The 13,759-nt window shown below is 36.5% G+C and overlaps 1 protein-coding gene across 1 annotated transcript; it reads right to left on the bottom strand.

Annotated features, from left to right (window-relative positions):
• Window positions 1–354: 354 nt before the first annotated feature.
• On the bottom strand, window positions 355–13,507 carry LOC103721330 (uncharacterized). Its single transcript, XM_088722728.2, has 8 exons — window positions 13,252–13,507; window positions 11,365–11,545; window positions 10,475–10,572; window positions 9,129–9,234; window positions 8,390–8,601; window positions 6,936–6,978; window positions 3,526–3,779; window positions 355–1,273 (listed from the first exon to the last, which is right to left on the bottom strand). Exons 1-8 carry the CDS (start codon window positions 13,434–13,436, stop codon window positions 886–888), a joined length of 1,467 nt encoding a protein of 488 aa, XP_088578854.2. The 5' UTR covers window positions 13,437–13,507; the 3' UTR covers window positions 355–885.
• Between the last annotated feature and the right edge of the window lie 252 nt (window positions 13,508–13,759).

Genomic DNA, 13,759 nt, shown 5'->3' on the forward strand with positions numbered 1-13,759 from the left:
ACTAGTCTTAGACATTTCAGAAGAGAATGAATGGCTGTCGAAAAATAATAGAAGAAAGAAATATGCAAGGAAGATACGAATCATGATACATTAGAAATTCTAATACAAATTTTAATTGTATTCTATTTTCTTTCCCCCTCCTCTCCCGCAACCCGAAAAACCAAAAAAAAAAAAACGATTGAGTAAGTCTTGATAGATAACTTAGAACTTGCTGAAACTACTAAAGATAGATTTAGACTCTTTGTGACGGTTGGAGTTGTAGACTTTCTAGATCGGACCACAGTATCAAATTTCTTAAAATGAAGGAAAACAAAAAATAGCAATTTTCACAAAATAAAAGGAGAATTGCTCTACTTTCAACATGAAAAATCTTAAATGTTCGATAACATTCAGCAGTTGGTTCTGTATTCCATACACGTATATTCTAGGTAAATCTATAATGCATTGAAGGAAGGAAAAAAAGATGCCTACAAACTTTTTCTCACAAAAGAGATGCTTGCACACTATCAAAAACAGGGACTCCAAAGTGAAAGTCTAAACCACTAAATATAATCTATAAATACTAAAGACCACAAACCAAGCATTCTATAATCATCGGACAACATACGACATCGCATTTAGAACGATAACCATTTTCACTTCCATTAATCTTCATGCCAAAGCTTGCCCGTCTGACTGAATTTCCCCAGAACACTGATAATTTGCAAAACTGAGCAAGAGTGCTAGTCTAAATAATTGCAGCTTTTGCAACTCAATAACCATTATTTTACCACGGAGGAATGTGTCGAAAGATTTCCAGAACCCATGTGCATATAAATCTTAGCATCTGCACTGAGCGAGAAGAAATTCTTCACAACAAGTACCATACCATGCTTTGACACTTCACTAGAGACATGATGAGTCTCCCTGCTCCCAAAACTTTGAAGCAGAACTACAGCCACCTAAAGATACAGGGATGGAACATTTTGAGAAGTCCCTATAGTACATTGCTCCTGGCTCATCAGCACAACCCCCAGTAACAATTCGACAACCATCCACTGCCATAGCTGTCGGGCCAACAACGTTTTCAGTTTCATCAGGTACACGACAGTCTAATGAATTTGCCAGGAACCCTGTATTAGTTTCCCAAACATTAACTCGATAATCAAATGGCCCTCCAGAGACTACTTTGTAGGGATCCATGTGAAGCAATGTAACACGACTGCTGTTTGAATCCAAATCAGCCATGGGTTCTGGATACTCTTGGCTTTTCCGAATGTCCCACAGCATAGCCCTAGAAAATGATAAACAATCAAGAATATTTATTTCGATAAATTCCTGACTGGGTGACAAGTGTGAAATGGATGACATGCTGCTATAGATTATGAAAGAAAAAAAAAAACGGAGGCCGCATACAACCGTCATTCAACAGAAACATGTCCAATTGTTTTGCCCAAAGAAAAGGTTGAGTTTGTAAATGCACCAAGACATTCAACCCATTGCTAAAGCACCAAATGACTCATTACCATATGGGTGCATTTCAGAAACCAATCTAGCACTGAGGCCTCACAATGCAGAACCATTCAACTTTATGCATGAATACAGAATATTTGACAATCATGGGGGAAAACACTGGTGAGAACTGATAGGTCACCATGCTTCGCAAACACTAGTTGGATGCTACCACATTTAAAACTTGAATAGCTTTTGCTTTATGCACATGGAAAGCCATAAAATTATTGCCTTATGCTTGCCTTCAAACAAAACGAGATTCTTGAGAACACATCAATCCATACCACAACATTTTTTGGTAACAGTACTCTAACCTCAGCATGCCTATCACAATCTCATATCCGCATAGACATGTTACGGGTGAAATGGGTCGGATCGGGTCAGATCATGAGCGATCCTGACCCAACCTGGTTCCTTGTTTGGATCCTAATTCTGGACCCAGACCCAACCCAATTTAAGATCGGGTTAGGTGGGGTCGTATCTACCACTACAATTTTTGACCCAACGGGTCATTTGGATCGAGTCGGATCCATGTATAACCCGAACCCAACCTAAAAAAAGGGTCTGGGTCGGGTCCGGTTTGGATCAACCTATCCATGGCTTCAAAACTTGTTTGCATCCCCGCGGGCTATGACCCGCGAGTCCAAATAATTTTACAGATTCGGGTCGGGTCGGTCGGGTCGTAGGATTGAAAATCCAAAATTATCCAAATTTCAAATGGGTCAGGTCAGGTCTGAATTTAGTAAACCCAAACCCAACCCGAAAAATGGAACGGATCCCATTTTAGGACCCGATCCGGCCCCACGGGTCCTCCAAAACAGGCAGGTCGGGTCTAAGGGGTTGGGTCATAGGTCAACCCGACCCATTTGCGGCCTTAGGCATGTATCAAATTGCATGTAAATAACCCAAAGCAAACTTAGTGTCAACTGACAATACAGTTTGGTAATACATAGGCATATTGATTCAAAACCACTATTTTTTCCCCTTTTTTAAGAATGGCCCAGTTTTGAGATAATTTATTGGAGGAGTATATCACAGGACCAGGGATAAAAGCGTCCTAAAATCTCAAAACTAGGCCATTTTCGAGAAAAATTATTGACTTGAACCCATGAAAACAGAAGTGAAAAAGGCTATTTTCCAAACTCCCCTTTAAGGTGGGAAGTTTTACTGTTAACATGATTATTATAAATTTTCCAGCTACAAGAATACAAAGCAAGTTATCCAGGATCACATACATGCAATTGTGACTTTTTTAATGTTTTCTCTGGAATACTTACCACAAGTAGCATACAGGCAGGTTTAAAAATTAAGAAAACATGAAGCATGGAGCTTCACCTGGGAAGAAAGATAATTTGCATATAGCTTCCAACTAAATGAAATACTTCACTAATGTGGAGAACATAAGCTTTAGGGACAATGAAAAGTGAATGCACAAACCTTTTGTAATAAAACTCCATACATTGTGTCATCATGGAGCATGTGTATATTGATCAAGGACATTTGGGAAAACTAAAATTATCTTGCATTAAATCTGTGTAAAAAAGTAAAGCCTTGCAAATTCCTAGGATAATATGTTCTACTTAACACATGTTAATATATTCACAAGCTTAAAAAGAGTTGACTAAACAATGAATTGAGATGTATCTCACAATAGGTTACGATTCGAAGTTCAAAAGCTTGGAACATCCTAGCTTCCACATGAGATTGCATGGCAAGGAAAACTCGGAAATAAAAACAATCACTACTTTCTGATTAATGTTCAGTACATAAAGACAGGGAACATTTTAACACAAAAAAAGGCTAAAAATGATGAATGACACAACGGCAAACCAACACAAAAGAAAAGGCTAAAAATGATAAATGACACAACAGCAAACCAACATGGAAACCAACATGGTGAGATCTTCTGCCAATTCATCAAACTTAATGAACTCAAATAGTCAGCAGAGCTTTGACATTCACTGTTGCACTAGTCTTGTTATTGAGACAACAGGAATGCCAATGAAACCCAAATGATGGAAAGTTTATAGTTACCTGTCTTCTCCACCAGTACATAGTAACCATTTAGCAGGCAGCATCTCAAAAGAGTATAACTTTGGGGCATGAATTGCAGCAGTGAAAGCTTTCCTCATTGTTCTTAAGTCGATTGCTGTAACTAGTGAACCAGCAGCAATATAGCAAAGAGCATCATGGCATTTCATAGCAACAGGAGGACCAGAAACACAGGTCATCCCTACGCATGCTGATGAACTAGAAGATGATGATGCATTTGTGTCCCAAACTCGGACCTACAAAGCGAAATGAAAACGATACTTCAGAATGTCTCTTCAAGATTCCTGTTGACAAGTATCATATACAAAGTCCATCTCTGATCGAAAATGGTGTATAAAGAATTTACATGAGCTAGAGACAAACTAGGTTTTTCAGACTTCCATTAGCAGCAAAATAGAAATTTTAAATCCCAGAAAACATTCCAATAGAAGTCAATAAAAAAAGAGAGTTAGCACCCATTTTGAATGCATTCGAGATATGCATCACTAGTATCTGATAATGTATGAGCTCCTAGGTATAGTTACAAGCAATTAGCAATAATGAGGAACTACATAGAGAATTCCAAAAAAAAATTATGGAGATATTGTGTGACAACAGACCTTACAAAGTTAAACATTGTTGGGTTTATGTCCATGAACAGAATTTTAAACTAGTAATGTCGTAACTGAAGCCATTCCAGGGGGCAAAATGGATACAGAAAAATATACCCTGTACGGTGCAAGAAAGGGGGATGAAAATAAATGCAAAGAATGCAGTAGTACAGGAGTTCACAGTGTTCCGAGGAACAAATCCCATAATTCTTTATGTATGGATCTTTCAGCTAATTTTCCAGACTTGCATAATATTGAGAGAGTCCAACTGCTAACAAAATTATGATACAGCTAGTGATATATGTTAATCTTCTGGATAACCGTTCATAGAAGATACCAATTTTTTGTGTATGGTCCATGGTGTAAATTTCATCTCATGGACAACTGGTAGCAAGTCCTGGTTCCACAGTTAGCAAAAACTGCTAAGAGAAATGATTCTCTAATTGGATAATCAATTTATTTTAGGGGTCTGGAACAACAACCAAGGATCAATGTTGGTAAAAGATCTCACAGAATCATTAAGTCACATGATTGATGCTTCAACGAATTCTTAAGTTTAACTTACATTGGCAGGGTATCAACCAAGGACTGCACATGGGAAAATCGTTACACCTCATCATATACCAAACAAAAAGCTAGAGATGGGTACAGCATCTCAACTTTGAAGTTGAACCAATAAAGAATGATGTCAAAGTGCAAAAGATAGTATAGATAATGGAATAAAAACTTTTTTTAAACAAAAAAATCCCATTAAAGAGAAAGATGTTGTTTTATATGCAAGGCGTGCAAAAGATCTAGATGAAAGTTATCAGAAAAATTAGAAATGCTTCTACTGAATGGGCATAGAATCCTGAAAAATACCTCATACGCAGGGAAAAAGCACATATTTCAAAGTGGCATATTAAAATAATACTGGGAACACATTACAATTTAGGAATTCTTGCTCTACCAAGAATTCTTAACCCATTAATATGAATAATCCTTGAAGTACACAAAAGTGGCTTAATTTCTTAAATTTTCACATCCAAAAACAACATTTATCAGATTACTCAGTTAAATATTTAAAAAGATTCCGTTTTCACCCCTAAAAGTCCAAAACATGCTAGACTTTGCTAGGTATTTTTAATAATATTGGACTTTGAGAATAAGAATTGGAGTAGAGATAATATGTAGAAACATGTGACAGAAAATCTGATTAAGGGAGAAAGAAAGAACAGTTCAAATTTTAAAAAAGATATCTTGGGGTACCTGGACTTACCACCAAGCACTTGCTCAGATGGTATCAACCCCTTGCCACCTGAGCAAGCGGTCAGGTGTTCAATTCCGGATGGCATCACCCCTAAAGGAATTGGGTTGATTTCGGATAGCAGATGGGGGTTAACCCCTCCTAATCGAGAGAGAGAGAGAGAGAGAGTACCTCGACTCTAAGAACTTTCAAAGAAAGAGATACTTCTAAACCAAAAGGTGAGTGAGATACAATGAATACATAAAAGCATATTAATTTCCCAAATTTTAAATACCAAAAATACCAGTCAGATTACTCAGTTAAAGATTTACAAGATTACTAATATTAAATCTAATTAGATTTCACTCCTAAAAGTCTACAACATGCTAGATTTCTATAGAAAAGGGTCTTTGATATTGTTGAACTCTGAGAATAAAAAAGGGAGTAGAGAAGTACATAGGAATAAAAGACAGAAAATCTGATAATGTAAGGAATAATTAAACAGATTTTAAAAAAGTTATCTTAGTATACCCGAACTTTAAAAACTTTGAAGAGGGAGAAGATACTTCTAAACCATAGTAGCAACTTGGGTCGCCATGTGTATTATAACTAGTGTACAGAAAAGTATCATAATATCCCAAATAAATGGACTTGCCTTCATTAGTTTTGATCACAACTCAACCACAGCTCCTAGACCATACAAATTCGGCACTTCCCTTTCCTATATCCAGGTGTTAATTTAAGTCGTGATTAAACAAACTCTTACGTTAGTACATGAAGTGGCAAGTGCTCTAAGTTGGTACCCTCTCTATCCTTCACTTTCAATTGGCTTGAATGAAATTTTACAATTAAAAATCTATAACACAGTCAAACATACAAACATTGGTTAATTCAAGAAACACTATCATGAAAATAGTTCTTAGAATTATGACTTTGGGATACAATAGCAAGATCACCTTCCAAACAATGTAAATGGAACACAACTATAAAAATTTCATGCCCCAAAGATGGAGAATAACATCAGCAACTCAAGTCCCAAAAGCAACATTAAGCCTATCTAATGAAAATCAAGACAAATTTGTTCTTCTGCATAGGTCCAGACCTCAGGAGCAACTACAAGTATTCGATGCCCTATATATCACATTCTATTGAAGCATCTTACCCAAAAAGCACTAAAAACTCATCTATGTAATTGGTGAGGGTGAGGGTGGGGGTGGTGCCCTGGGAGATACAGTAAGTGGGGCATCAACCAACATAGGAACAGATATATGAAGGTTGATTGTCTGGTCCATGTATGAGAAATATCATGTTCTTACATTCATAGGATAAAAAGTCACCATCAATAATAAAGGATAAACAGCTGTCACAGCCTGGGATCCAAAAGTGACAACTATAACAACAGGAAAAAGGCTTTGATGCATCACAGAGAACAAAAAGTTCCACAGGTGGTTCCTTATCTTTATGCAATAAGTTAGGCTTGGACTGTTAAATATGATCATAATTTATGATATTCAGGAGTAGATACTTCAAGAACAAAACATCCAACACAAAGACAATATATGACTGCACCCACTTACCCTTGAATCTTTAGAGATGCTGACTAAAAGAGAAGCTTTGTGCCTGAAAGATGAAACAAAATGTTACATTCATAGGAAATTAAAAATACAGGAGAGGACATGATCATATGCAACCTTATTCTCATGTACACAGCATTGTCATTACCATCTGAATAACTACTTATAATATGAAAATGATAGATGGGAAAATGTTTTCTTTCTTTTGACAGCTAGGACAGCAGTAGCCTTGATATACTTCACATAGACTTGTAAATACTTCTACTCTAATGATGACTGACTACTTATGTACTTTATTAGTGAAAGATGCAATGTTATATAAATGATGTAGTAAAACTTTTAATGAAAATGTAAGATAGAATGTTCAAATATAATAAAGTACATAAATTATCAATTTATCAATTTAAAGCAGAAAGCTTTTATTGATGTGACATTTTGCCCCCCACTCTACCATTATAGATATATCTGTTGTTTAGTTCTGAGTCAGATTTAGTAAGGAGACAGTGTAGAAAAAATCAATGGCCACTTCCAATGTCCATAAGTCTTGATTAATGTATAGAAATTATCTCTCTCTCTCTCTCTCTCTCTCTCTCTCTCTCTCTCTCTATATATATATATATATATATATATATATATATATATATATATATATATATTTAATGGAAGGAGGGTCAATATCTTGAGGGATAACACCACTTCAAGACTTGAAACCCTGAACTCTCACCTAGAGGCAAGATGGTGTACCACTGAGCTAATGCTTAGGTAATAGAAAGTCAATAATCAAATTAATGATATGACATCATTAGTGTCTTTTATGACTCTGCATGTTCTGGGAAAAGGTTGGTGGCAACACATTAATGACTAAATAAAACTCTTTTATCCCAGCTAACCATTAATTTCTTCTTTTTTTTTTTGAGATCCAAAAAGAAGCTTGTTTGGATTTAAGGGTTCCATCACCAAGACAGAGAAAACAATGCAATGTCTTTCAGTAGGATAGCAAGAATGACATAAAGCAAAGCATAGTATAATTGACAGTTTAAAGATGAATTTTGTGCTAATGATCTCTCTAGCAAGGTCTAATTCACTTAGATAACAAGATAGATGCCAGGAAATCCACACCAAACATTATACATGACATTTAACTCCAAAATCTGTACAAGGATCATGGCGCATGCAACTGAAGCAAAGGCGCAATATGCAAGCACATGCATTTGTATGTGTGTATGTACATATCTACTCACACATGCATGAATATAAGGTCATTTGTCCCCCAAGTCCATTGAGAAGGATATGAACTGAAATTAAAACTATAGATGCTCAATTTTTTTGTGGTAAGATGTAGGAATTCATCAACACATTCAAATCAAATAAAAAATAAGAATGCTAAAATGGACTTCAACATTTTTTCACTGGCAAAAGTAAATCCAAAGATTTGCTATGGAAAGAGGAGTTCATACTTAGCAACTGACAAACAAGACAAAGGCTTCTCATGTCCATAATATGTCAGTGTTAGAGGATTGTGTTTTCCACTGCAACTAACAGACCAAAGGCGAACAGTGCAATCTTCTCCTCCACTAGCAAGTACTTTACGACCCCCATCTCCAAGCAATTTATCAGCAAGGGTGGTGACTGGCCCATTATGACCTTTAAAACAGCGCTGTGAACGACCCTGCATTGACAAATATTCATTATTGACACCCTGGATCAGACGAAAAATGGATATGACATGCTTAACAATCAGAAAGGTACTTGTAGTGATATATCCAAGATGTGCCTAACCAACAAAGTCAACTGGTTTAGGAGAAAAAACTGAGCAAATAGAAAGCAGGAAATGAAGGTGTAGCATGCAAATGATGAAACAAACAAATATAACACAGCACATTCCTAGATGGTAGTTAAGACTTCCATAAGAGAAGCATGATACAGTTCAGGAATAGTAACAACTTATTTGTCTTGTCTCAGAACTCATGTAACTGCATTCAGTAGTTCAGAGAGTTAGATCTTGCAATTAGATGGAAAACAAAAGAAGGAAAAAAATCTCACATCATAATTAACTATAAGCATAGAAGGAATGTCAGGCATCATTCGATCAGACAAACTAAGAACAAACAGTACAAAACTGAGAAGATAAACCATTTCATATAAATGGATTAAAGGTTCACAACAGAAAATGTGTTCAGTGTAAATGTATAAAACCTTCCACCAAAGACGAATGGTTCGATCAGAGCTTGAAGTAACTATAACATTTTCCTCATTTTGCATCTCACTTCGAAACAAAGATGTATCAACGATGGGAAACAATCTGTAGGAACCCAAAAAAGAGAAAACAATCAATGGTCACATAGCAAGCAATGCATCAAGGGAGGAATAGTGCAGAGCTTCCTTTACCACAAGGTAAATATAATACAGGTAATAAACTGAGTGCATGGTTTCATTAGAATATGACAATAATTAAAGTTTGTGGTGCTAACTTGCTTTTTAACTCAGGAATAGCTCATTTAGACTAGAAAATCATAGCATAAGTCAGTTCTATAATTTTAGTTCATTTGGAAGTTTACAAAAAGGAATAGTAGGGAGAAAAAGAGTAAAAAGATAGGCCTACTACATGTTGAAAGCAGCAATAAGTGTTACTAAAGTCAAGTACCAAATATAGAGATAAAACAACATTGTCATCCCCATACAATAGTTGTACAAAAAGTCTTATCATGTGCACATCATACACACCCATATGTACATGCACACACATGCATGCCATTTAATTTAAAAAAAGATAGTAATGAGGCAAATGTTGCTAGATCAAGTTGAAGATATAACTTTAAGGCAAATATCATTGTCCAAATCCAAATATAGACTTTTAGGAATCCCAAACCATGAAAGACTCATCCCTATTAACAACACCAAAATCCTAAAACAAGATATTTCGGAACAATCCAAAATCATGGTCATGCTGATTACTGAATTTCACCAATTTGAATGATAGGCATAAAGAATACATATTGTGCACCACAATATGCAAAAGATGAATATAACATAAGCAAGTCAAGCTCTTCTAGATTTCCTGAGTGATAGATTTGAATAGATAAATAATTAAGAGCAAATGTAAGACCACATCCTTTTTTGTGCACTGCAAGTCCGGTGGATGAACAAAGCCACAACTCATAGATAAAAAAGGGCAGTCCCATGCACAAGGCTCCTGCCACTGTGGCGACTAAAGAGGGTCAGATATACACAGCCTAATCCCCATATGTAAAGAGGTTTTTTTCATTTTTCGAACCCGTGACCCCCAGTCACAATGGAGCTACTTTGTTGCTGTGCCAAGGCTCACCCTTATTGCAGGACTTAAAAAAAAAATATCCTAGTCATGCATAGGGTAACTAAATATTGTCATGCAGAAGATATAAGACTTCTATACAAGAGAGAATTTTATTACGTAAACTATAGTTATTTGAAGGCCCGGGACAATAAGGAAACAACTCATTAAGTTTTGCAGTTGTATAAATGAAAGAAAAATATAGCTTACTGGGATTATGTCGGGAACTAACCTCATACAGGTAATTCTTGAGCCATGACCTTTCAATGTTTCATACGCTGCAACAACACCTTCTGAAGGTTCAAATCTGAACCTTTGCAGGATTGAGCCCTAAATACAAAATGATTAAATTTGTTAAGTAGCTTCTTTTTGCAGATAACATTTAGGAGAAATAAAATAACAATTCATAGCAAATATCCCAGTGCTAAAGAAGAATATTTAGTATCCAGCTCTATTTAATATTCTTTCAGCATATACATGTACTATTGCTGTACCCTTGTGCATACATTTGTTTGAAATCTAGCAAGCATTTTGTGGTTGAATGTTCAATAGGTCTAAGTCCTCATGTCCACATATATCAAGCTTAATGCCCCAGTTATATAATTGCCAAAGAATGATTTCAATCTTTTGCAAATGAGGGAGATAGAATGATCAAAATCTGCACCTTACAGTAGCATGATCAAACAAAGGTTAGATTTCAAACATAAAATTTTGCAATTAAACTGCATGCAAACCCCCCCTCAACTGCTGCACTTTTGCAACTTATGACATTACGACAATATAAAGATAATAAAAACTAATTTCTTTTTATCATTAATAATCATAGAGTAACTTCAAGATATTACAAGGCAAGGAAGAGTTTTCAGCTGGTTATTAGATATTTTCCATATACACCCATATATCAATTTAAGGTATTGGTCGATGGCAACTCATTGGGCTGCATAGTACTATTCTCAAATATCATTAAAACTCATGGCTGATTACAAACATTTGAAAATTTAAAGAAATTATATTGAATATATGCTTGCTCAGTTAGCAAGAACTATGTAACACTAACCCATTAATATCATGTTAATTATCAGTAACTTCAAGAATTAGCTGACACAAGCATGATTAAGATACCTGGGCAAGAAGAATATAATTTCTGTCCAGCATTATGTGGCTATGAGGCATTGGGTACGTAGTGAACCAAATTTTCAATGGGTCTTCAAATTTCATTTGATGCAGTGCAGTGTGCCGAGCCAAATATTGTTCTTTAACACCTAGACATCCAGAAGATATGCATTGACCTGGCCACCGCTCCCTGTACATTTTCAGAAAACACCCAGATGTCTTAAAAATAACCTTCAAAAGCTCTTCTTGCCCAAGCAGGGACAGATGGTGAATAACTTATGAAAATCCTAAAATAATTAGATATCTTAGAGTTCAAACACTTTAGAACACAAACACAAATTGATCATTTAGCAAGTAATGATTTCTAAAGTAACTAAGTTCTTGTTAAAATAATAACCCTTGCTGCATGGGTTCGTGGCGGATCATGCCTCCAAAATGTAAGCTGGCACCATTATGATGCAATCTACCCTGAAAGATGGGTATATGTTTAATGGAATATACTCTTAGTGTGTTTACTCCAAAGCACTCGTAAAAAAGAAATAAAATTTCGCAAGAAGCCCCTCAATGATGCATAAACTATAATCAGAGTCCTCCTATTTTTAAGGAAAAAACAATGAATTGATTCAAGAACTTAAAAAAATCACCAAAATCCCAAAGAACAATTGGTCAAGACTATGAATTGATTCATCAGCATCTGAGCACGAAAGTTTGGCTTATCTTATAAAAGATTCCTCTAATAATTATGAGTCAACCAACATTAAGCAATCTATTTTTGGTTTATGTTGAGTGCAAGGATCCACTTTTATGTGACTAGCCACCTTTCTTTGTTTTTTTTTTTTTTAAGTGAGAGTTACTTTTAAGGGATCGGATCTCTGTCCGCAGAACAGATGTTCGTATGCAACCAGCCATTTAGATGGTTCTTCTACAACCAAACTTTCTTATTATAATGGTCAACAACCCAAACTGTCAAAATTGCAGACAGCATCCTTCACTTTGCTCAGGAGATGCAATATTTATCGTAAAGATGCCTTTAAACCCTAGGAGACAACTAAATGCATCAATTTTCACTTTAAAATCTGCTGATCAGACAGTTGATTGTATTGCCTTTTCTACTGAAATTCCTCAAATTTTCCCTTTAAAAATCTTCATCGAGCCATTTATTCATGAAACAATCCCTGTTTAACCTCTAAACTAATTTCCCATCCATTAAGGCTCTTTTCTCCGGCAGTCAAACTTTCCTAAAATTCGCTTCTGCAATCCCAGAACCTCATCATCGTCAACCTTAAACCCTACAAGGCAGTTTGTCCTTGGACCATAAAAAACAGTTACCTATTGATCTTAATAGCCCTGAGCCCTAATCCAGAGCCCGCATCAAACTTGGTGTATTACAATACTACACATCAATATGCAAGGTTTAAGCAAATTTGCAAAATTCCATCAGTGCGTAACTTAAAAAACATAAAAGAATAACGCATGGAGGCTGATTGTCCTTTTGGAACAACAAAAGGACCCAACAAAGTTAAACCAGGCTCTGAAACTAAAACTACAATGCCCTTCAACAGAAAGATTCAAAATTTCCAATTTTCAGCTACTCAAAGACATTAACCAACACAGAGCGAATGCCCTGCTCGGGCTACCGGTCCTCCCATCACCTAAAGGAAGATGACCCACGAAATAAATAAAAGAAATTAAAGGAGGGAAAAAAAATCTTTCTTTCAGTTCTATTTACCATTGTTATTCATTATTCGAATCTAAAGTCCAGATTACAATAAAGAAACAGCAAAAAAACCCATCAAAAAGCTCCCAAGAATCGAAACTTCAGGCGAAATTGGGGAAAGAAGTGCAGAAGGAAACGGAAATAAGGAGGAAAAGAAAAAGCGAGATAAAGGAAGTTACGTGAAGAAACGGCTCCAGATGAAGTCGGAGTAGGCAACACGGCGGACGGGCTTGCAGGTCATGGCGAGGTTGGCGACGTCCCGCAGGCCCAAGAAGCTGGCGCAGTGGGCGAGGACGTCGGCGTCGAGATCCATTAGGGTTCTCGCGCGGCCGTCCAGGCCGGGCGAAGTTGGTCGTTCCGCCATCGCCGGAGCTCCGACCGGTCAACCGGCCATGGATCATCGGTGGGAAAAACCCTAGGACTCGGGTGAACGTCTTCATAAAGGCGCCATATATCTGGCGGTTTTGGGCTCCGTGCAGGCGAACGTTGGGCACGTGACCCACCGACATGAAATCCGTGCTTAAAATTACAACGGTTTCGGGAGGGCGTCGGTCCGTTATAACGGGTAGGTCTTCGTCTGAGCGTTTTTTTTTCTCACAACCACAGTTATAAACGAGACCAATGGCTGTTATGCTTAATTTGATATGTGAATAGTTTATCCGGTAAGTAAATAATTTTTAAAAAATA

Source organism: Phoenix dactylifera, chromosome 5 (assembly GCF_051530095.1).
Source record: "Phoenix dactylifera cultivar Ajwa chromosome 5, Ajwa_hap1_PhDact_Kaust_v1.1, whole genome shotgun sequence".
Lineage (NCBI taxonomy): Eukaryota > Viridiplantae > Streptophyta > Magnoliopsida > Arecales > Arecaceae > Phoenix > Phoenix dactylifera.

What these genes read in the sequence shown, in the direction of transcription:
- LOC103721330 (XM_088722728.2), bottom strand. Translation starts at nt 13,436, where the DNA reads ATGGCGGAACGACCAACTTCGCCCGGCCTGGACGGCCGCGCGAGAACC. An exon ending in TCAAGAATTACCTGTATGAG is followed by an intron (nt 9,235 to 10,474) that starts GTTAGTTCCCGA and finishes GGGTTCCTACAG; the next exon opens with ATTGTTTCCCATCGTTGATA. An exon ending in TGTACTGGTGGAGAAGACAG is followed by an intron (nt 1,274 to 3,525) that starts GTAACTATAAAC and finishes ATCATTTTCTAG; the next exon opens with GGCTATGCTGTGGGACATTC.